General features: G+C 36.9%; 1 protein-coding gene across 3 annotated transcripts in view; it reads left to right on the top strand.

The window, feature by feature from the left end:
- The window catches only part of Phip (pleckstrin homology domain interacting protein), a 154,632-nt gene that overhangs the window by 1,139 nt on the left and 128,105 nt on the right, over positions 1–25,388 (top strand). Inside the window, exons 1-4 of one of the 3 annotated variants that reach the window (XM_029560662.1) lie at positions 97–152; positions 1,229–1,326; positions 19,144–19,294; positions 19,371–19,469. In XM_029560662.1, the coding sequence (XP_029416522.1) occupies positions 1,309–1,326; positions 19,144–19,294; positions 19,371–19,469 (268 nt within the window). In that variant the 5' untranslated portion in view covers positions 97–152; positions 1,229–1,308. Of the gene's footprint in view, positions 1–92; positions 1,327–19,143; positions 19,295–19,370; positions 19,470–25,388 lie in introns of those variants that run through there. The other 2 variants (XM_008827171.3, XM_017796638.2) reach the window with 2 other exon arrangements.

A 25,388-nucleotide genomic window follows, 5' to 3' on the forward strand; every position in this document is an offset into this window, starting at 1 on the left:
GGGGACCTTGGCGGGGCGCGGGCCGGGGCCGGGGCCGGGAACGGCGCGTGCGGTGCCGGGGACCGGGCTCACCGTGCGTCCTGTCTCCGCAGCTGCTGCCCCGGCGCACCGACTGGACCGGGAAGGAGCATCCCAGGACCTACCAGAATCTGGTGAGACCTTGACGGCGCACAGCAAAGAAACTTTTCCCTGAGTCGAATAAAAATTGAATTTCCCGCAATTTTTTACAGAGACAAAAACTTGGCCCCAGAACGGGGAAACTACAGAGGCCACGGGGAGGGTTGGGAGGCCAGAGCCGGGGCTGCGGGGGGCGGCGGCCGGGGGTGCCCGCGCCCCGGGGCCGCAGGGGCCGCGGACAATTTATTTGTGATATTTTGTTAATGTGCTAGAAATAAAGATACGTCATGAGTGTTGTGCACTGCAAGGCCGGAGGAGGAGGGGCCGGCGCGCGCGTCCGTGCGGCGGCGGGGGCGCGCTCCAGGCGGCGGCGGGAGCGGCGCGAGCAGGGAGAGCGCGCCCGCTGCTCGCGGCCGGCCCTGCGCTCCGCAGCCGCACACAATGGCTGGTGACTAAGTGCTCCGAGTGGCGGTCGCGAGGCCCCGGCGGGGCTTCGCCGCCGCGGCGGAACCTCGGCCGGACGTTCTTCGTCCCTTCCCTCTCCCTTTTCTCCTGCTTGCCTTAGCGTCAGACCTGGAGTTTTGGTCTTTTTGTCTTGTAGCTGGAGGCGTTCCCGTGTTGGATGCGGTTACCTAGCGGCACACTGCGTTTCCGAAAACGTGTTTGCCGAAGTGCAAACTAGATGTTTCAGTGGGCTTTTTCTAATTTTGCTCATTCTTTTCGGTATGCCCCTTTTTACGTAAAGAGCCTTGAAGAGCTTTGATTTTTTTTCTTTTTTAATCTACATAGTTAATTTACAGTAGGCTGGACTTTGACCCTTTAAGTTTTTTGTTTCTAGAAACATGTATTTTGCGTAATAGCTTGGAAAACCTGTTTTTTTTTTTTTTAATTTTGTGGTTTTTCAAACTGTTGAAATGATTTCTAAAGATTGCTTTCTAAAAATGGACCTAGTATTGCGAATGGAAGGGTAAAGTCGTTACTGTAAAGTTTACCTTCTTAAAGGCGCTAGAGTTTCCATAGCATTTTCTGCCAAAACTGATTTAGGTTCGTATGAATGTGGTGAGCAGTCACACCAGGCCCACCCAGCAGTAAATGGTGCATACTGTTTTAGAGTCACTGGAAACTATTGGAGGTAGACTTAACGGTTATCTCAGGCTGTGGAGGGAGAAAGTTTCAGCTTGTACAGACAGAATGACTGCCCTCCAAGAGGTATGTATGGCACGACTTTGATGACTTCTGCTTCGTTTTGGATATACACCTGGTTTTAAAGATTTTATGTAAATTGTTGATGACTACTTGTCTGTTGAAATAAGCGACGGTCCCTTAGGCTAAGAAACAAACATTCATGGAGACGACCAGTGCTTCCCGTCAGTTCTCAAGTAGCGATTTAGGATCCTCTCATTCAGTACTTGAAGTCAGTGGAGTTTTGCAATATTTGAAATTAATTTTTAGGTTTGTAGTTTTTGACAAAATCTTCAGTGTTTTCCGTGCCTCTGGGTATTTTAAGAAAACAATCATGAAGGCTGAAGACGTTGTATTGCAAAGATAGGGCATGTTTTACAAAACCATCTTTACTTCTCTCTTAAAAAACCCCCAAGTTCCAAGTTACTGAAGAATTGCTGTTTTCCTAAGAGATTTGCAGCAACTGCATGTTTTTTGAATGGAGAGGCTTAAGGCATTTGATCAAATTATGGGACTGTCTTATCCTCGTAGGAATGTTTTTATTTTGTCTATAAACAGTACTGCAGTTTAGATTTAGACTTGGAGGGGGATTCAGCGTGGTTCAAATATTAGTAAAATGAATTTATATTCTTAGTCTAATTTTGAAATTTAAGATAAAATAAATTGCCTTTGTTATTGTATCATAATCTAGCTGTTTTGCATGAAGTTGTTTTTTCTTGCTTGCAGAGTTTTTCCCTTGACAGTCTGGCTGGCTTTGCCCTTTAAGACAGTTAAGAATTCTTATTAGAACTTGAAATCAATTCTTAAGTTTATTCAGCATAAAACTGCCTGCGGGGTGCAGGAGAGGTACTTTCACATCATCAAACTATCTGCTTAGGTATATGGGTATGTGAGTTAACTTTATAACTGTGGTTTAGTTAGAATTATAAACATTTTGTTTGCAGGTTTCTGAGTATATTAAATGTTGAAATTTTATGATTTGGTAAATATATGCAAAGTCTTTTGCATGATACACTGCCTTAATTTGAGTTTCACTTTTTATAATCAAATTGAATTAACTTTGGTTTGAAGATTATTTGGTAAAATTACTGTAATACTTTTTAAGTTTCCAGTAGTTTCTACTTTCTGGAAATAATTTGGTGTGTTAACTGATAAACTGTGCAGTTTTTTTAACTAGGATGTAAAATTGTAATTTCAAGAAAACTTCATCAGCTATTTAAGGATGGAGATGTATATTTGTATCTAATGAGCTTTAAAATGAGCATTGATCAGCATTGACAGAGATGACCTTACAGGTTCAATGGTTCAGTTTCAGTCAAAAAGAAAATAGAGTTTATGGTGTAGTTGAAAGTTTTAAAGGTTAAAAAAGTAAAATCAGTACATTATTTTATGTAATAATCAGAAAAGGAAATGCTCAGAAGCTGAGCATTTTGCCTTTGATATTAAAAATGTGAATTGTCTGTATTAACATTTAAAGACATTTTCAAGAATTTGATAGGATATTAAAAATTGGGGCACTATGATTTAAGTTTATTCAGATTTTGCATTTTCTAATATAGATTTTTTTTTAAGATAAAGGACATTTTTCAAACATCAAAATTTTTAAAAATGAAACTATTACGCAAAGTTTTGTTTTTATTTATTTATTTTTTAGACGGACTGGCTTTGAACTGTTGTAGCTGAGACTGACCTTGAACTTCTTATCTTCCTGTTTCCACATCTGGAGTACTGGGATTACAGGGTGGTTTATATAATGCTAGGGAATGAACCAAGGGGCTCTGTGCCTGCTTGGCAAGCACTTTTCCAATTGTGCTACATCTCTAGTCTTGCAAACTTTTTATAGAATCTAAGAAAGCCTATTTTTGGAATAAAATTTTTCAGTTTTTTTTAAGAAAGGCTGTCACTCTTATCTCAGTGTGATCTGGAACTTGCTGGGCCCCTGTAGCTTAGCCTGGCCTTGAATTCTCAGCTGTCTTCCTGCCTCAGCTTCCCAAATTTCAGGATTATAGCCTTGAGTCACCTGTATTGTTTTGAGTATTGGAACAATTTTTTAGTGGGACTGTTTGAACTTGTTGGATTTATTAACTCTACTTCCTGGTTGTCTTCTTAGTGTGATTGCTACTTTTGGATCTTAAGGCAGACTTTTTAAGCATTTTCACCAGACTTGGAATTTTTGTTTACAAGCCTTTTCTTTTTTCAGAATTGATTTAATCTTTTAATTTGCTAAAATTAGGCACTTTTTCCTTTTTTCCCCCTTTTCTGAAAACAGATTTTATTCAAATAAAGAGGAACTCCTTATTTAAATTTTTTTGCTTTTTAAAAAGTAATGATACTTGCTTTTTCTTAATTCCACTTTATTAGAAGTTTTTTTTTTTTTTTTTCAGAGTGAAAGAACGGGAACTCAGGAGACCCTGCAAACCATAACATTTCTCTTGCCTTGGTTATCTCATTTGTAAAAGAGTAGATTGAAATTTTTCCCATCTAAAAATGTAATTTTGAATTAGAAATAGCAGTGCATTGTTTTAAGTGCTTAGTACTTCCTTCTTGCAGTTTAAATTTCCAGAGTGGAAGACTAGATCTCTAGAAATAATGCCATTTAGGAAATAAAAGCTTTTCATAGTGTTATTCTTAAGTTGTAGTACCATTTCTTCTTGTGAAGATGAAGGTTTTTAAGACAGTAGTCACAGTGCAGAATACCTCTTCATTGCTGTATAATTTATGTTTTCACCCTGGTTGAGGTGCTAGTTTTCATAGGTTATTGGTAGTCTCAAATTCAGAGATGAATAGTGTCCATGAGTTGGTTTGACTTAAGTACTGCTTTTTTAAAAAATTTATTATTTTTATGTGTATGAGTGTATTGCCTGCATGTATGTGAGTGCACCCCTGTCTGCAATGCTGCGGAGGTCAGAAGAGGGCGTCGGATTCCCCTGGAACTGGAGTTAAGGATGGTTCGTAGCCGCCATGTGGGTGCTGGGAATCGAACCCGGGTCCTCTGCAAGAGCAGTCAGTACTCTTAACCGCTGAGCCATCTCTCCAGCCTCAGTACTTCTCTTAGGTGTACATTTATTTAAAGTATGCTGGTTAAACTGAATGTTAGGGTAGGACACCGAAGAGCTAAGTTTAAGGAAAGAGATAACATTAGATGTTTTGAGGTAGGAATTTCCAGTCTATATTAAGGTACTTTGAAGGCTTGGGTTTAAGTCTTTTTAGGTGTGTGGGTAAAGTTATTTTTTTTTCCCCCCTCATACTTAAATATTTTTTAAAAAATACAATTTTTATTTTATGTATACGAATATATTGCTTCCGTATGTAAGTGTACCCATGTTGGGCAATGCTTCCCGAGGTCAGAAGAGGGTATTGGATCCCCTGGAACTAGAGTTATGGACAGTTGTTAGCTACAATGTGGGTTTTGGGCACCAACCCTGGGTCCTCTACGAGAGCAGCCAGTGCTCTTAACCGCTGAGCCACCTCTACAGACCATAAGTTTTAAAAGTCTTTGATAGTTTCATACATGAACATAATGAATTTTAGCTGTTCCCCTCCCCTTTTAAAAGTTAGTGTTCATGAAATAGTAAGCTTAGCTTGGTAGTTCATGAAATAGGGCTTTTAAAATGAATTACAGTTATAATAAGAAATGAAATGTGTTAGGTGTGAAGGAGTAGTACAATGGTGAGGAGCTGAAGGACTAGAACTTTTCTTATATGCACATTTATTCTGTTAGTACATAATATCACTTAAAAATTGGAGGCACGGGGCTGGAGAGATGGCTCAGCGGTTAAGAACACTGTTGGAGAAGACCAGGTTCAAATCCCTGCACCCACATGGCGGCCAACAACTGTCCATAACTCCAGTTCCAGCAGATCCGACAGCCTCTTCTGTCCTCCATAGGGATTGCACGACACAGGTGCATTTACCTACATGCAGGCAATACACACGTATGCATAAAATAAAAATAATAATTTTTTTTTTTAAAAATTGGAGGCCGGGCGTGGTGGCGCACGCCTATCATCTCAGCACTTGGGAGGCAGAGGCAGGTGGATCTCTTGAGTTCAAGGCCAGCCTGGTCTACATACTGTGTTCCAGGACAGCTGAGGCTACAGGGAGACCCTGTCTCAAAAAAGACCAAAAAAAAAAAAAAATTGGAGGCACTTAAAACATTTATGTATATGCTTGTGAGTGTGGGTATACATGCATGTGTGCTTGTTGAGGTCAGTGCAACCCTAGTATCATTCCTCAGACACTTATCTTTTTTTTTTTTTTTTTTTGAGATAGAGTGTTTCCCTGGCTTAGAACTTGTCTAATATTGTCTAATACTAGTAGGCTGGCCTGGGAGGCCCATAAGCCCCAGGGATTCACTTGTTCTCTCTCTGCCCAGAGCTTGATTTACAAGCATGGGCAACCATGCCCAAGTTTTTTTTGATATGGGTTCTGGGGATCAACAAGTCCTCAAGCACTTTACCAACTGAGCTATCACCCCTAGCTGTATAGACATTTTAAATGAAATAAGTCCACATTAGATTCTTAATACTCAAGTTGCAAAGTGGAATGGACATAAGGGAGTTAGTGGAATTGTTTTTTCCTAACTACCTGGTGGTGGTTTATGTGACTGCTAAGAGCAGAGGTATACTGAAAGCATTCATTTCCTGATTTATCAAATGGTCTAATGCTAATTCTACCTTAAAAGGTTTTGGGAGTAGTAACTGGTGAGACACTGCTGTATGAGTTTGGGTTGTGTTAGCAGCGGTAGTAAAGATTGTTCCAGATAGTGTCATAGTGCCCTAAAGATTGCTTTAAGGAAAACATTTCTTTCTGAGAATCAAGTACAACTTTCTCAACATAGCTGTAATGTGCAAGAAAGACTACTTAGAAACTTTAGAAGGTACTATTAATATATATGATTTAAACTTAAGGATGATAAAACATCCAAGAAATTTATTTTAAAGTTTCATAAATGTAAAAAGATTATTTCTTAGGCATCATGGATAGATTAACAGAAAATTTTTGCTATAACTTCTTGTGAAACAACAAACATTAAGTATTTGGGTAGTTGAGATGTTCTGAACTGGAACTGTGGTTGTAGCTCAGTGGCAGAGCACTTTCCTAGTATAAACCTTGTCCTGAGTTAGGTCCCAGCAGTGCAAAAAGAAAACCAAAACCAAACCAAAACAAAACCCTGACTTGATTAGAAACTAAGTGAAGGTTTTTGTTGTTAAGAGTAGGTGAAAAGAGGCAAGTGTTAAAATCTTTTATACAGAAGTTTTTGAAATTTAAAACTTGGGGCTGGAGAGATGGCTTGGTGATTGAGAGCACTGACTGCTCTTGCAGAGGACCCGCGTTTGATTCCTAGCACCCACATGGCGGCTACGAACCATCCTTAACTCCAGTTCAAGGGGAATCTAAAGCCCTCTTCTGATGTTGGTGGCATTGGATGACACGGATGCACTCACATACATGCAGGCAGTACACTCGTATGCATAAAACAAAAATAATAAAATGTATTTTTAAAAAATGTTAAACAAAGTAGTTTTTGTGTTCTTTTTGTAAATTATCAGATGTTTTGTATAGTTTGTTTAAAGATAATGTGTATCTCCTTAATTCTCAGGTTTTATGTTAAATAGTACTGTCATTTCAGGTTTTTTTTGTTAAGATAGGCATCCAGTTTTGTTATCAGTTGATTTAATCTAGAAATGCCTCAGTAAGCATTCTTCTCTTTCCCAAATTTTGTGGTGATTTACTACATTCCTGTGGAGTTTCAGCAAAATGCACAGTTTATTCTGAACAAACTACTAGGTAGATTCTTTGTTTTTTGTTTTTGTTTTTTTGACAGGGTCTCCCTGGTCCCAGGGAAGTCACAGTGGACTAGGTTGGCCTCAGTCTCACAGAGATCTGCCTGCTTCTGCCTCTGGAGGGCTAGGGTTAAAGGCATTTGCCACCATGCCCAGCATAGATTCATTCTTACTAGTAGGCTTTCTTGTATAGAGTTCAGGATTCTCAGAACAGTATCTTTAGCATTAGCTTACCCGGCCTTTAGTTAGCAGACCATGTTGTTGAAATGACTTCCTATTTTATTATTTGTTTTTATTTTTGTGTGTATGAGTGTTTTTCTTGCATGTGTATAAGTGCACCACATATGCAATACCTGTGGAGGTCAGAAGAGGGCGTTGAATCCCCCGGAACTGGAGTTACATGGTTCTTAGCTACCATGTGGGTGCTGGGAGCTGAACCTGGGTTTTCTGGAAGAGCAGCCAGTGCTTTTAACTGCCTAGCTGTCTCTCTAGCCCTGGCTAGTTTATTTTCATTGACTTAAGGAAATTCAGGCATTACACAGTACTTTATGTATGGAAAAACCAACATCTGATTAAGGATTTTAAGTTGCTTCTGTAATTTTGTCTAAAAGTGATAATGGCTACTGAATAATAGTCAAATTTAAAATTTAGAAAATTTGAAAATTGTAAGGTTTCCAGTTTATTTTGAAGCTGTTTGGTGGCGTGAATAATTTGTGAAAGTTAATACATTTCACTGAAATGATTTAAGAAGCTATTGAAGAAATGTGTGAACATTAGTAAATGATTTTGGAATTAGTAAGGTAAGGATCATATGGAATGTAAAAGGATATAAGTATTCTATAACAAGAGAAAGTGATTTTGAGAATGGAATTTGAGAAAGGCAAAAACAATTTATAGAACGGTCATTTATATAAATCTGAGAACTTTTTTGTCACCACGTGAGAACTAATTCATCAGTTGTGGAGCAAGTTTTCCTTTAGTTTTTACTATGCGTGCAAAAGCAGGCTTCTCTGAGCTTAGGTATTACAGATAAGGGGTGGGGGTGGGTTGGGGGGTTGGTTGGATGGGAAGTTTTTGTTCTGTTTTTGTTTTTGTTTTGACAGGGTCTCCCTAGTCCCACCCTGCCTGGAACTCACTATGTGGATCAGGCTTGCCTCTATCTCACAGAGACCCCTTGCCACTGCCTCTAGCTGGGAAGTTTTTGATACTAAGAAAACTTAAATGGAAACATGGTCTGGTATATCTTCTGCTTACGTTAAAACTAAATTGCAGTGGGATGTTTCAGCCTGGTTATACCTGCCACTGCAGTGATGGCAGCATGAGCAGAGGCCACACCAAAGCGTTCCTGGAATCTGGATTTGAGTTGTAGCTGGCCTCTTGCAGTCATGCTGGCATGACCTACTTGGTTTTGGTCATAGGTAGATGCAGGTACATGCCTTGGTTAGGCAAAAGTTGTAGTATAAAAATAAAGAGCTAGTTAATTGCATCAGTTGACTATGCTTTAGTTTTGGGGTGAGGAAACACCAAATTCCTGGGGACTTGGTGAGACATGCATTGTCTGAAAATTCTCATTGTACAAGAGGTGCTAGTTATTTTGAGTACTGAAAATTGAAACATTACCAAAAAGGAAACTGGTTATTCTGTTAATTTTATTTATGTGACATTTTAAGAATTTTTCTGTCTTAAAATTAGTAGAAAGTAACTTCACCAGATTCATAACTGAGTTTTAAATTATACTCTGTATTGTTTGAAAGAGAATTTATTACACAAATTTTGATTAGCAACTAGAACTTTAAAAAAATCCCTCAAAATGTATTATTTTAAGAAGTAAAATTTTGTCATTTTGTGGTGCTTTAAATCAACTTGAATAGAGCATATTCACTTTGATCTGTGGAGTCCTTAATTCTGAAGAGAGGATTTTTTTGCTTTGTTTTTTTTGTTTGTTTGCTTTTGTTGTTGTTTTTTTTTTTTTTTTGCTCTTTTTGAGACAGGGTCTCCCTGTCGTCCCAGCTGTCCTGGAACTCAGTATATGGACCAAGCTGGCCTTGAACTCACAGAGATCCTCCTGCCTCTGCTAGGATTAAAGGCATGTGCCACCATGCCCAGCTGTTTTTGTTTTTTAAAGCAAGATAATCAGATTTTGATGACTAAAACTAGACTTGTATTACATTTTTAATTGACATATATTTGATGATACAAATTGAGTTCTTATGGTTGACTAAATTTGTGATATAAGACAATCTTTCAAGCTGTGTTTCATTTGTTCACAGGTACTTAAGAGTAAATAGACCTCAAAGATTGTTTGACCTTTGATAAGGTTCTATATTGTTACACTTCTTGTAAGGAAATTATAAATATCTGAGTGTTCTTAAAGTAGTTAATCTAAAGGTTTACAGGTTCTATTAAGTTTTTAATAAACAAACTTGTATGATTATTGGGGAAAATAAAAAGTCTGAGGAGATAGTGATTAATGCATTAAAAGTAACACTAAACTTAGAAGTGGAAACTAGATTTAATTAGTGTTTCTCCTATTTTCTGAAGGTATATTCTTGGACAAACCATTGAACTTGAATTTTCTTTATAAGATAAGGAGAATCACCTTATATTTGTTCATTTCTAAAGATTAAATTTGGCACAAAGTATGCTTTTCTGTGCAGAAGCTATTAAAAGTAAACAATCATGATAATAAAATTTAACCCCTACTTTTAAAAAATAGCAGGATTATAATGTTGGAAGTTTTGAGAATTTTAGTGGCTGGGGTTTTAATAACAAATCTTATAGAGCAATTGAGCAGTGAATACGGTTTTATTTGTAATTTTGTTTATATTTTGGAATAGTCCTAAAAATGGGAGTTGTATTCCATTAAACTGGTCTTTCAGAAAGCAAGATAGAACAGAAGTGATCATCCTTTTAGAGCTGACAGTTTATTGGCCTAATACAAACAGATTACATTGGTGCTAAACATTAAGTAAACCTCATTTTCATGAAGACTTGCCTATTTTCTAGAGAAAGAGTGTTTTTTTTTTTTTAGGTCAGCACAGCAGTCCAAGTAATTGGGATGAATGTCTGACTCTAACCTTCTTTAAAAAGTTATTGAGGGTGGCTGGAGAGATGACAGTCTTTAGGAGCACTTGCTGCTCCTGGAGAGAACCTGGGTTCAGTTCGTAGCATCCACATGGCAACTAAGAACTGTCTGTAACTCCAGTTCCAGAGGATCCCACACTGTCTTCTTGGCCCTGCATACACATAGTATATTGTATGCACATAGTGTACTTACGTGTATGTCAGCAAAACACACATAAAATAAAAATGAATTTAAAAATTCTTTTTGTAAGTTCGTTGAAAAGATTGTTTATGAATACATAAAGTCAATGTGTCGTGAATGTAGAAGTGAAGCTATCTAGGGAGCAAAGGTCTCTGGGAGTAGGGCATAAGAAAAGGAAGTAAGGTAGGGATCTAGAGGGAATGTGCTCAATGTGTAAGATAAACATGCATGAAAATTTAAAAGGATGCCCAGAACATTTTCCTTGGTTAGGTAAGGTCCTCCCCCCGCCCCAATATGATCGGTCAACGTGTAATATGTAATTTGGAGTGTAATTAAATGGTCAACTCTCAGGTGCAATGCTAAGGGCATCATTTGGTTTTAATAATAAATTAATAGTGACCTTGTATGGTGACTATTAAAATCCCAACCATATTTATGAGGACACTGGGACTTAGTGTTTTTTTCTGTCCTCAATGTAAGAAAGTCTAAACTCAGGCTGTTTGATTTGAGATCTCTTCTAAGAAAACTACTGACTTTCTTTAAAAATCGAGAAAAGTTCTTAATGATAGTATGTCTGGTGGAAATCAGTGGCTTCCAATTTTTTCATACTCTTATTTAACTGATAACACCTTTTAACACTATCATGTAAAAGTTTTTTGACTAGAAAGGTTAGCTTGTGTTGAATAACATGCTACCCAGAAAGAGGTCGGTCTACTCAAAGATGCAGAAAAATAAACCAGCAGCTTAGTTTCTTCTGTTTTTCCTTTTGTGCAACAATTTGCAGTCTTGGATGATTAAATCATTTGAATTGCATTTAATTTTAGAAATTGTTTTCATTTGACCTGGGAAAGACATATTAGAAATCTGATTTGGGTCAAGGTGAGAAATGAGAATTGCCTTGATTCCATAGAATTCTCTCGTCCCTGATGTTAGAGGAAGAGTAAACTGGTTGCTGTGGGCAAATCATACAAGAAACTTGTTTCTGTAAAGCTTCTGAGTTAAGGGTGATTATTACATTTTTAAAGAGTTTAAAAGATAAAAAATTACAGTGTGGTTAGTAGGTAACACTGAAAGCCTGGCCCTGGAAGATGTTTTCTGGTCTGTAGTGTAGATAATGTAGAATTTTTTAGCAAAGAGGATACCTTTGTTTAATCCTTATTTTAAACATTAATTATGGACAGGTTGTTATCATAGCAAGTGATTCTCGTTTGAGAATTAGGGGTGAAGGGGCTATAAGAAGTTTTAAAAAGCTCCTCATCTTTCTGGTTTGATGAACAAAATAGTAAATTTTAGTAGAGTGCCACCAATATTTACATCTATAAAGCAGACTCTTGCATCTTAGAGGGTGGAGATAAAGGGGTTTGTTTATCAAAATATAAGGTTGAAAAAAGGTGTTTTAAGTTAAAAAAGCCAAACATTACTGATAAATGGGCATTTAATTTTTTAATTACAAATTTTATAATATTAGCCTCCATATATTTTAAATGGAGGGCTACAAATGTAATCTGAGGAGTACTGAGTAAAGTAGGACAGGCCAACATTCTAGTTTTGTTTCTGTTTCTGTGGTAGACACAGAACAACCGAGGGAGGAAGGAGTTACCTTAGCTCACCATTCCAGATTACAGTCCATCACTAGCAGAGCAGTCAAAGCGGCATCAGAACTTAACAGCTGTTCACCTCACGTCCAGAGTTAGGAGCGCAGGGAAATAAATGCTTCACACTACTTGTTTCCTCTTCTTCAACTGTACAGGACCCCTGGCCCTGGAATGTTGCTGCCCACAGTGAGTCAGGTTTCGCCACATCAGTTAACAAGACAGTCGTCATTTCCCCCTCCCCCCCATAGACATGCCCACAGGCCAGCCTCATCTAGTTAATTCCTCACTGAGAGTCTCTTCTGGGGTTATGCTGGGTTGAGTCAAGTTGACAGTGGGAACTAACCACAACTGTCATAATCTCTTTTTTAACCTGTGGGAATTTGTGCTTTTATGTAGCTTCCTTAGTGAAGGTAAAAGGCGAAATACTTTTCCCAATTTAGTGTGTATTATGTTGAAACTGTTCAAAATGTCTATTTTAGAAGTTGCTTGTCTTTTGCACATCAGCACATATATTTATTCAAGGCAATCAGTGATTTGTAAGACTATAGTATGAATGGAGATTCTGGAGATAGACTGCCTTGTTTGGGTTCTTACCTATTGTGTATAATTGCGGGAAGGTTACTATATCTTTCTGGCCATAACTTCATAATTGAATGAGAATATAATGTGTATCTCTTGAGTTAAAATAATTCAGTCTTCCTCAGCCCTTGAGTGCGGGACTTCACAGATAGTGCTGCCATTATCTGAGTTTAGGTCTTTGTTAGCGGTTAGTGTTAGTAATGTTTATTGCACTTTGCTTTATAACTTGGCAGTACTTTATGTGTTGGATAACTCTTAAGATTTGGAAAGCAGCTATGGTTACAGAAAGTAATGGAGTCTATTAAGAATTGAGAATATTGCCAGGTGTGGTGATACACGCCTTTAATTCCAGCACTGCAGAGGCAGGCGTATCTCTGTGAGTGTTCAAGGCCAGCCTGGTGTACATAGTGAGTTCCAGGCCAGCTGGGACTACAGGGAGACTGTGTCTCAAAGAGACCAGCGGGGAAAAAAAAACCCCAAAAGAATTGAAAATACTGAAAGTTCTTCCCACCTAAAACATACTGTACAACAGATGATTAAATATAGTTCTTACTGATGAGGAGTTTTATTATGGTATCATTTAAAGTGTTCTTTTTGGGACTGGAGAGATTGCACGGTTAAGAACACTTGCTGTTCTAAAGGACCCAGGTTTGAGTTCTAGCACCCACATGGTGGCTAACAGTGGGCAGGTTCAAGGGATCCAGTAACCTCTTGTGGCCTCTGCGGGCATTGCACACACATGGTATTTTTACATACATGCCGGAAAACACTCATACACATAAAATAATAATACATAAAATATTTCTTTTGTTAATGTAATAATTAAATTAAAACTCTTAAAGTTAAAATTAAACACCAGGTTCTTACTAACTTGACATAAAAAATTAAAACCATGTGTGTATGGCCAGAGATGAACTATTTTAATTTTTAAATTTTGTTTTAAATTTTAAATGACCATAGTGACATTAATAATTACAAAGACTATGACTGGTTAATGTGTTTATAAAGAATGCTTAGGAAAGGCAATACAAAAGAAGATGGGTTTCCTTTATAGTGAAATAGTTTCCTCTGTGTGTGTGTGTGTGTGTGTGTGTGTGTGTGTGAGAAACAGTTTGCATTCAGCTTACTAGTTCTTTTGTCGTTATGGTTAAATAGGAAAGAAAGCATCAGATCATTATACTTTTAAACATAAAATCACAAACTGGCCAGGTGTGGTGGTGCACGCCTTTAATTCCAGCACTCGGGAGGCAGAGGCAGGCGGATCTCTGTGAATTCAAGGCCAGCCTGGTCTACATTGTGAGTTCCAGGACAGCTGGGGCTACAGGGAGACCCTGTCTCAAAAAGACCAAAAAATAAAAAAATAAAAATCACAAACTGAAATAAAATAAAAGGAAAACTAGGGCCACTAAGATGGCTGGCTCAGCAGGTAAAGGCACATGCCACCAAGTGTGACAACCTGAATTGACTCCCTGGGACTCACATGACGGAAAGGAGAGAATGGACCCCTCAAAAGTTGTCCTCTGACCCTCATTGTTGCCTTGTGTGCTTCAGTAAGTATATGTGTGCATACATAACACACAAGTAAGTTAAAAAGAAAAGAAAATGTGGAGCAAAGAGTCTGAGTAAAAGAGAACAAAGGAAATTTTACAGTTGGAGGGAGAGTCAGAAAGAAGCACATAGATTGGTTTGGCAAGAGATTTGTGAGAACAAGGTGAACTTCGATAAGAACTTGTTTCGAAAATTTCATTTATATTCATGAGTGTAAAAGCTGTTATAGATTCAGGCAAGAGAAAGGGGATGAAATATTTTATTTGTTTTATTTTTTATGTGTATGAGTGTTATGCCTGCATGTAGGTAAGCACATCCGTGTCATGCAATGCCCATGGAGGACAGAAAAGGCTGTCGGATCCCCTGGAACTAGAGTTACAGTTGTCAGCTGCCATGTGGGTGCTGGGAATTGAACCTGGGTCTTTAGCAAGAATAGTCAGTGTTCTTAACCGCTGAGCCATCTCTCCAGGCCTGGCAGTGAACTGTTTAAAAACCATGTTTCTGAGGAGGGAAAGAAAGGGAACATGGTAGCTGGGTGCTTGAAGTTGGGAGAGGATGGTTAACAGACAGGAGTTTGGGGTTTGCTAAGATGGAACTTGAGGATTTTTAAATGTAAATATGAATTGGAGAAGTTGGTTGAAATGGATTTGGTAAACATAAGGACTAACTTACAGTTTTGAGATTTCTTTGAACCTGAGTTAAGGTTCAAACCATATAGGATTTTAGATCTTAGACATTAAGTGGAATAATTATGTTAAGAAACAGAAAAGGCTGGCTTCACAGATTTGATGGAGAAAAAGAGCTTAAACAACTCCCCTCACCAAATGGAAGAGCACTCAGAAGAGGTTACCTACGCCTTGGGAAAGGATGGAGAACATTTCAGTTTGTGGTTTGTTTGTTGTTGTTTTTTTTTTTGCCTTTTTGAGACAGGGTCTCCCTGTGGTCCCAGCTTTCCTGGAACTCACTATGTAGACTAGGCTGGCCTTGAACTCACAGAGATCCACCTGCCTCTGCCTCCCGAGTGCTGGAATCAAAGGTGTGCTCACCACTCCTGGCCAGTCTGTTTTTACTATTCATTCCAGATACCTTTTGGTGGTGGCAATTTACAGACTGCTAGAAAGAAGTATTGACAATTAAACATTGAAGTATATGCTCCCTGGGGTCACTTATGTAGTAATATTTTCAGAATGCCTTCACTGGTTGTCTAGAATTGGGAGAATTTTCTGTGGCTTTGAAAAATGCTTAAAACTATTAGAATAAAGCATTAGACTGTATAAAGTATTCTTTTGTTTCCTCTAGGATAGGTGATAATAAAATGAGTTTTTTGGTAGTGAAGTCAATTTTTTTTTTTTTTGTCTTTTTGAGACAGGGTCTCCCTGTAGTCCCAGCTGACCTGAACTCACTATGTAGACCAGGCTGGCCTTGAACTCACACAAGGATCCGCCTGTCTCTGCCTCCCGAGTGCTGTGAAGTCAATTTTTAAAATGTTTTTGTAGATTCATCTAATCATTAAATCCTTTCGTATTAGGTAGCTTGTAGACAGAGGTAGGCAAGGCCTAATCCTATGTCTTACACAGGATATGGATGAATCGGTCAGTGATTCCAGTATACTACAGGACTACAGGGATCTAAGAACTCCAGGTAGAGAGGAGGAATATGTGTTTTTTTTCTGATGAGATCATAGTTATCATTAGACTGATGTTAAACTATCAAACTATATTAAGAACAATTAATACATATACTACAAAATGCTAAGGGTGGTGAAGGGAGATTTGAAATGGGAGCACACATGATGTACAGAAAGAAGGTCCGAGGTGGTGTGAATGGGCAGTGGAAGGAAGTGAGGCAGAGACTGAGGATAAGGAGGTGTGGAAGGAGGGAGTAAAGAAAGATTTCCAGCGGACAAATCAGTTTCTGTAGTTAAGGTCTCTAAAGCCTGAGAAAGCATAAAGAGTTTAAGAACTGAAAGTATCTCTTCTAACTTGATTTGAAAAATTGAAATTTTCTTTATTATCAAGGAAAGCATTTGTCAGAAAAGGTGAATTTGTAATATTTACTAAAAGGTAGAAATCTGTAGAGAGAGTTATCAGGCTTACTACTTGCAAAGGTATTTTGCCAATAGTTCCTAAAACAGGATCATTACAAAACTAGCTAACAAATAGGAATGCCCTCTTGTTAAACTAAAAACTTTAAAAGGAATTTGAGCAGTTTAAGAAGTCGAATTTAAAATAATCATGTATAAGTTTTGATCTCAGAGGGACCTTGTAAGTACTAGACATTTTCATTTAAATGCTTTTTTTTTTTTTTTGAGAGTGAGTTTGTATGTATCTGTGTGTGTGGGTGCTCAGGCAGGCAGAGGAGGAGGACATCTGGTGTCCTGCTCTATCAGTCTGCCTTGAATAGCCTCTGAGCCTACAGCTAGACTGCCAAGACCAGTAAGCCTCAGCAATCCTCCCATCTCTGTCCTCAATGCTGGGGTTATAAAGCACCTGCAAGGAACCAGCCCTGGCTTTTTACTTGGGTTCTAGAATTTTGAACGGATAGCTTCATCCTTGCTCAGCAGGAAGTCTTGCCTGCAGAGCCATTTCCCAGCCCTTAATTTTATTTTCAATTGACATAATTCTATTTATAAGGTAAAGTGAGATGTATTTAACATCGACATCACCTGACACATTTATCTTTTTTTTTGTGGCAAGAATATCCAAAATCCTTTCTTCTGGCTATTCAAATACTTCAGTAACTATAGTCACCCTGCTATATAGAAGTCTAAAATTTTCTTGGGCTCATCAGAGAAAAGTGTAAATACAATTTTTAATACTTGTAGATTGTTATATTTTCTTCTAATTGTCTGAAAGATAATTTTATTTACTGCCTGTACTAATGTTTCCTAAAGTATATTTTGAGTATGACAGATACTAGGGAGAAGTAATGCTGTAGTTAAACATACTGAGGAAATTATGGGTTAAACAAAATTAGAGACAAGATTCATCTTTGGATTTCTCAGAGGTTTTACTACCACTGTGATATTTGAATCTCCAAAGGAAGAACATATTACACATAATCTGTTTGATGCATATTTTATTAAGGACCTCTTTTTCTAGAAGTATTCATTCTGCTAAGAGTTTTTGACCACGTAAAATACATACACTAGACTGCTGTTTTTACTTATTAGTGTGATAGTATGGCTCCATGTTACCTTCACAACAGGAGTACCTTGTGATAAATAGATTTGTTTCTCTCATTGGATCCAACTTAGAAAGATGCTTAATTGCCAACTTTAAAAAATATTCATGCTATTCTTAAGAGCATAATAAAGTCTAGGGATGTAGCTCAGTGATAGGATGCTTGCCTAACATGCTCAAGGCTAGGAGTTCTATTGCCAGCAGAGGAAGGGGAAAAAGCAAGAATTTAACAGATAATACGGGATAGAATGAAATGATTTCTCAATTCACGTGCCCTCCAGTGTTATTTTTAAGGAATTTATATTAAGATTGCCATTAATGGGTAAAGATTTTTGAAGCTTGGTATGAAGGTCCCTTTTCATTCATACAAATATTGCGATTTCCTACATTTCTGTGAGTTTGTACTCTATTGGTATTTTCCATTAGCATATTAGAAGCTTAGTACACACTAATATTAATCTAATTTCATGCTGATAAAAGTATATAATTATTTTCCAAAACTTTTGGAGAATGGCATTGTTTTATACTTCTGTGAATCTTTAATATCTGGCTTACTTAGACTGTTAAGAGTCTTCGTTGAATCTGTTGTGACATCAGCAGTCATGTGTATGTGGTCTCTCGAAGCCTCTGCCATGCATGCTTCTGAGAAGATGACAGTGAACAAGTAAATGATTCATATTAGTTGTAGTTTTTACCTGAAGAATCAGAGGGCCGGGTTGAGATGGGACCCTAGAATATGCTTTAAGAAAGGTACCTTACTAGAATGATTAGATTCAACAATGGGACTTTTTGTAATTTGATAGATAACGTAAAGCAATATGATTTCCAGTGTTGGCATAATTTAATCAGTGTTGTGAAGCTGTTCCTAAAGTGGTCCATTTTTTTCATAGTAGGTAGGTTTATTTCATTGTTGAAAGCAACAGTTAGAATTTTGCTTTTTTTCATTAAGGGTTTTTGGTAAATTATAAAATTTACCATAGATGGGGGCTGGAGAAATAGTGCACCGGTTAAGAACACTGACTGTTCTTGCAGAAGACCTGGGTTTGAATCCCAGCACCCACATGGCAGCTAACAACTGTCTGTAACTCCAGTTCCAGGGCATCTTCTGTCCTCCGTGGGCATTGCACAGTATAGGTGCACTTACCTATGTGTGGGCAATACACGCATACACATAAAAATAATAAAAAATAATAAAGTATATTTTAAAAAAAATTTACCATAGATGGTATATTAAATATCTCTATATTTTGTAATGAGAACTTAAAAAATTGTCTTTAATTCTAATTTTGGAGACTTTATAATAGCAAAGTCTCAAAACACTGATTTTACAGTTTTTTACTTGTTGCTTAAGTTTTGAAAATACAATGAATTGAAGTGTATCACATGCTATATTGTTTTCTATTGGAGGAGAGCGTTCAGAGTTTCCATCCCAGGCTAGCCTCAAGCTCTTCTGCACGTGGAGGATCTACAATTGCGAAGTGTTGAGATTATGAGTATGCATCACCAGGCCCCAGTTATGTAGTGAGATAAAAACTCAATACTTCATGCATTCTAGGCAAGCCCTACCAATTTAGCTAAATCCCTAGCCTTAATGCTGTATATTTTTCATTGTTCATTATGAACTGCATCTGTTAATTGATGTAATATACTATATTTATTTAGTTTACATTGCATTTATAGTAACTTTTCCCCTCTCAGTGGTCTGCAGGATAGGATGTGTTTTATTCCGTGAGTTAACTGGTTTAACAAAATCAGAACATTGTTCCTGAGTGAAAACTATGTTGACTAGTCAAAGCAAAGTGCATATTTTAAAAAATGTTTTATGTAACATTACATAGCAAATATTTTGTTTGTGACATAATAGGTATTGTTCATCTTTGACTTCATAGGTGAAGTATTACAGACATCTTGCACCTGATCACTTGCTGCAAATCTGTCATCGACTAGGGCCTCTTCTTGAGCAAGAAATTCCTCAAAGTGTCCCTGGAGTACAAACTTTATTAGGAGCTGGAAGACAGTCCTTGCTACGCACAAATAAAAGTATGAATATTTCCTAATATAATTTATTTTTTCACTTCTTTGCATCTTATTTATAAAAATGCATGTGTTTTAATAGGCTGTAAGCATGTGGTGTGGAAAGGATCTGCTCTGGCTGCACTGCACTGTGGCAGACCCCCCGAGTCTCCAGTTAACTACGGTAGCCCACCCAGCATTGGTGAGTTGAGTTTACTGTAGTTATTCATAACCTCTTGGTAAACGATTCTTGAGAATAAAGAGTTCTTAGTGTGATAGCAGCAGGTTTCATATTGTATATGGCAGTATTCAAGGATGAAAAGCCTCTCAGCTTGTCTTATGTTAATAAATTTAGTAGTGAAGTTGTGATAATGTGAAATTGTAGATAGAGATATTGTTCCTTATTTAGACAGATCCAGCTATTGGTGCTTTAATTAAAAAATCTTGACTATAATTTATATTACTATATCAAGTTAATAAATATCATAATTCAAGTTAAAATATTAGTAAACGGGTAATTGGCTTGTCTTAATAAGCACTCTGCATATTTTTGTCTATAAAGCTTCAAAGAAGATAGGTCTTTCTCTTGAATTGCTTTTTAGACACATCTTTTCACCTCTATTACTGGGTTTTGCCTTTTCAATGAATAGACTTCGTGGTTCTGTTGTCTCCTTTCTCCTTCCAGTACGTTGTCGAACACTAAACTACCTTTGCTCCCCAGGTAGATTATATTTTAGAGATGTTGTATTTCATTTTCAACCGTGTCAACTCCCAACTTTGTTCAGAGACCTTCTATGTCAGTCATAGCTTCGTCCCTCAGTTCCACTCTCCCACCTAATGCTTTTGTTTGTGTGTTTGGTTTTTGTTTGTTTTGAGACAGGGTCTCCCTATAGCCCCAGCTGGCCTAGAACTTGCTACGTAGACCGGACTGGCCTCAAACTCACTGAGATCCGCCTGCCTTTGCCTCCCAAATGCTGGGGTTAAAGGCGTGTGCCATCGTGCCCTGAACCTTACCTAAAAAGTTCTCATTCTTTTAAAGTAATCTCTCTGCTTCATTCTTTCTACTCCTCTAGAATGTCAGTTGGACAATGCAGACTCCGGTCTCTGTTTTTCTCTCTTGTGTGTTGCATTGTTTTTCCTTTCCATGATGCATTCTGGGTCATTTTCTCTGACCAGTTTTCAAAAAAAAATTCTGTTAAGAGTTGTGTGGTACCCACAGGTGATCATGTTTTACTTGTTTACTTTTATTAGTTTTAAAAATCTGTAATTGTCTTGGTTAAATAGTAATTTTAATCCATAATCCTATTATAGTAAGCACTACTAAAACAGCAAAAGATTTTATTTACTAGGGTATAGTTGCGCTTAGAAAATTATAATGAGGGGTTTGAAGTTTTTCTGAAGGGGGAAGATAAAATATTTTAGGAGCTTTCGTATGTTAAGTAAAAAGTGCAGATCCAGATATGTTGTACTTGTTCTTTTAATACATTGTTAGGTATTCCTGTGGTAGTCGATGAAAGTATGATGATTAATGATAAATAATATTCCTCTTGCCATTCATTTGATTTGTGAGTAATTACCAATACCAGGCACGATTCCAAACATTTCTCATGTATTTTCATTTTTAAAACCTTAGATTGTCTATAGGTAGGAACTCTGAATTTATAGAGAAGGAAAGAGTAACATAGAAAGACTGGACAACTTGACCAAAGTTCACTGGCTGTGAAGCCAAGCTTCAGTACAGACTGTTTAACTACTTTATACTGTGCTCTATTCCTAGGCTATTCAGGAATGTTAACATTGAAGAATACAAGATATTCATAAAGTAAGATAAAATATTTTGGGTCAGGTTGTATATAGACACATGAGTAATAAACGCTGACATGGTTATAAGGAGGTCTAAGTATGGTCACACCCTCTAAAGCACAGAAATGTGATTGATTCATTCAAGTACTTACCAAGCTACCAACACTCTTTTCTAAAAGAGTGTTTCACTATTAGGGCTTAAGTTAACCTTTTTTTTTTCCCCCTCTTTCATGGAGACTTTCAAGAAAATCTTTATTCTTAAAAGTTGCATTTCACCTGTTTTTTTTTACTTTGTGTTCTCTTCCATTCAGATTTTCAGGAAATCTTATCACCAAATATTAAGAAATAAGATACTAGAATGTCAATTTTTCTTGCTTTAAACACACTGTATTTACATACATATATTTGTTTTTAGGGGGTGGGTAAAGGAAGCACTGCTGGAGACTGAACCTAGGGCCTCATGCCTAGTAGGCAAGTCCTCCACTACTGAGTCCCAGCCCTTTCATGCATTTCTGAAATTGCTAAAGCAAAAGAAGCTGGATTAGCTAAAGTGACTCTATTTATATAGTCCCTGACAAGTATCATGTTTATTAAAGGTTACCATGATGTGTAGTTTATATTGTTACTGCTATAAAATTGTTAATAGGATGTTCGTGGCAAAAAAATAACGAATTGGGCTTCCTAGCTGAATAGATTTTCTACAGTGTGTCATTTTAAGCTGTCACTGAGTATGGTTCAGCAGAATTTTTACAAAGAGAAATGGTTATCATATTAACTTTTAAAATTGATCCCTTGTCATTTTCTTTTATCTGTTTTGTTTGAAACAGTCTTGCTGTAGAGTCCAGGTTGTCCTTGAACTTGTGATTCTCTGTCTAGCCTCAGCCTCCCAGGTACCAAAATTATAGCAGTGTACGACCATTTCCAGCTCGTGTGTGTCTGTGTGTGTCTGTGTGTTTTGGTTTTTGTTTAATTGTTTTCTAAATGAATACCTCTAAAATTATTTTTGTTCTTTCCTTGGTCAGTTTGACAATCATTAATAAATGTCAGCAGAAGTTAGAACTTTTCTCCTATATTTTAACTTTTACATCTTTTAAAACAATTTTTTTATTATTTTTATTTTATGTATATGAGTGTATTGCCTGCATGTATGTGAGTGCACCTGTGTCATGCAGTGTCGCAGAGGTCAGAAGAGTGCTTAGGATTCCCCTGGAACTGGAGTTAAGGACGGTTCGTAGCAGCCATGTGGGTGCTGGGAATCAAACCTGGGTCCTCTGCAAGAGCAGTCAGGGCTCTTAACTGCAGAGCCATCTCTCCAGCCTCTGTTTTGGATTTCTTAAGGCACAATTTTTAATATAGATTCCAAATATTACAATTTTTACATATTTGGGATAATGAATTTTATAAAAATAAGTTTTAAATTTTAGAATGATAAATTACTAAAAAGTTGCAAAGATTGTACAAAGTTCTTATGTCCCTATCAGATTTCTCAGTTACAATTTATATTACCTAATATCTCTCAAAACTACTAAACCAACATTAGTCTATTACTATAAACTAAATCACAGATCATATTTATAATATCTCACTACTTTATTCTGTTAATTGCCTTTTCTTAGTCCAGGATTCAACTCAGGATACCATTCTCTACTTAGAGGTTGTTTGTTTTATTGAATTTCATGTTATAACTTGGAGGTAGTTAAAAATCAGGGTGGGTGGCTAAGTTGAATTTTCTTTTCTTAGTTTTTTTTTTGTTTTCTTTCAAAGTTTATACAGACTATTAAACTTTTCTAAATGGGTATCTCATATTTGCCACAAAGTAAAGCTTTTGATTTTGAAACCTGTTATTCCGAGGTAGAAGCCTGGAAGTCATTTTATTTTAAATTTATTTTTCAATCTTAAGTCTGTTAGAGAGGAGGACCTGCCCACTTTGTTCCACTCTTGGATCTGTGCTCTATTTCTTCACCACAGCCACATTACAGGTCTTCTTGCTTCTTGCTTGTTGTTCTGGGATCATCTGTTCACTTACCAACTTAATATTGTGTCCTTACATCCTTTCCAGCACTAGCTAGGACCTGGAGTTGCCAGTTTGACAAGCTTAAGTCCCTGCCCTCCTAGAATTTTACTGCTGTTTAATCCCGTGCCCTTAATCTTATTCATGCGTCCTAGGACTTCGTTATAGCCAAGGTGTGTAACCTTGTCACTCTTCTGATTTGGACCAGATAATTGTTTGTTAACAGGCTGCTGACCTTCACATTGTAGGGTGTTTATTAGCATCTCTGACCTCTACCCATTAAAGATTGAGAGCACTCCCCTCCCCATTTGGGCACTCAGAACAGTCTCTAGACATTTTGCAGATGTGATCTTGCTGTGCCTCTTTATCCCTGTGACATTGACCTTTCAGCTGTTGGATTGTGGTGTACTTTCCAACTTAACCTGCTATTTCTTCACCTGTACCTTTTTGGTCTGGCTTTTATGTATTACTTATCAGTTCTATTGTGCTTTTTCATTCCTTTGTCTCTACATACGCTTTATCTCTTTTGAATGTCCCTTTTTTTGTACATTCTGTGAACATCTGTTCATCTTTTTAAACTTAGCTTTCACTGTGCAAAATTAAGTGGTTGTAGTGGTTCTCTACTGCAAAATTAAGTGGTTGTAGTGGTTCTCTACTATTTGTGTCACATGATTGTGGCTGTTTAGTTATTCTTAATTCCTCTGTTATACTTTTAAGTCTTAACAATCAGAATGTTTCTTGCTTTTTGCAGGTAACTGATGTGATTTTTTTTATACTAGGTGGGACTAGTTCAGATGTGGGTATAGATTAAAAAATGAAAAATTGGTAGGAAGAAGAGAGACTTAGTCTAAGAGTAGTTTTGAAATAGGGGGCCTGGCTTTTAAGGTACTCAGGTTTATGAGTGAACTTGGTTATCAATTCCTTATCGTTAAACTATTTAAACTAATAACTACAAGTTAAGGACATTTGAGCGTGTCTCCATGCTGTCTTGTTTTTATTATGAATTACTTTTCTTGTTTTATTACTTATGGATCCTAACTGCTTTAATCTCCTTGTCCTTGATTTAAACTGTGTAAAGTAAATTGGAATTCAGTCTCCAAAGTCAGCTACTTTATAGCACTCTTTTCAAAAAAAAAAACAGAAACGGCCAGTCCCACCAATCTTTTTTGTTAGTAGGGTATTCATTTGCCTTGGAGAGAAATAGGAGTGTGTACTTGGCATAGTAGCATTTACTTTGAGATATTCACTTGCACCTATTTTCAGATATAGTTTATTTTGTATTTGTCTATAACACACAATCCTCCTTTAATAATAAATGGATAGAGGTAGAGGGAAATCAAGAAAGAATAGATTCATATAGAGAACACATAGTTAAGTTTATATATTCATCTAATGACATTTACTTAAGAGATTGTACAATGCACATTAAATTAAGGAACCTTTTGCTGATGGCTTTGTTCGCATTTTTCTTACATTTTACCGTCTTAGCAAACTAAACTTTTATCTTTCTGTCTCCCATTTATATTTCTTAGAAGTGTTTTTTATTGAGATACGTATATGCCTTGATTGCCACCTAGTACTTAACATACCTTTGTTATTAAACTTCTGTTTAAGGTGTCTCGTAAGTTCTATAGTCTTGGTAGGTGATGATTACATCTATTTCAAGTGTTTGATGTAAGGGGAACAGTTTTGCCTTGAAAAACAGCTTTACTACCCAGACATTCCTTTTAAATTTAGTTAAGGAACATGTACCATAAAAGAAATCTTTTCTGCATTTATGAGTTCAAGAATCTTTAAGAAAGGCAGTAAAGAGTGAGTTACACCTGGTGCAAATCTTTCAGAGAAAGCTCATCTCCCCTCTAATTTTCAAGGTTAGATTTTGCCTATTTCCAATATTTGAATTCTGCTGTTGGTAATTTACTGGATACATTTATTCAATTAGAATTCATTCTAGACCCTTAGATCCTTTTTTTCTCTCATATTCCCTACATAGTTATTTTTACATTACTATATACCTGTAAGACTTAACATGATTTTAACAATTGATGTAACATTAAAAGTAATTCAGTAAGTTATATTTTTTCCCATTTACTGATTTTCCTTAATAGTCTCTGTTCACCTGTTCCTTTCTTCCCTTCAGTTCATACTTTTTCCTCACTTTAAATGCATTCATTTCTCCCTGTTTTCTTAGTAGTTGTTTTTCTTTCAGAATTCATTTCCTTTTGCTTTTCTAGCCATAATTTTAAGGTTACAGTTTTATAATTTATGTTTTACCATTTCTGATTTTTACCTGCACTCTTCTAGTAT

The sequence above is a fragment of the Nannospalax galili genome, unplaced genomic scaffold (genome assembly GCF_000622305.1).
Source record: "Nannospalax galili isolate Female #2095 unplaced genomic scaffold, S.galili_v1.0 scaffold613, whole genome shotgun sequence".
In the NCBI taxonomy this organism is placed as follows: Eukaryota; Metazoa; Chordata; class Mammalia; order Rodentia; family Spalacidae; genus Nannospalax; species Nannospalax galili.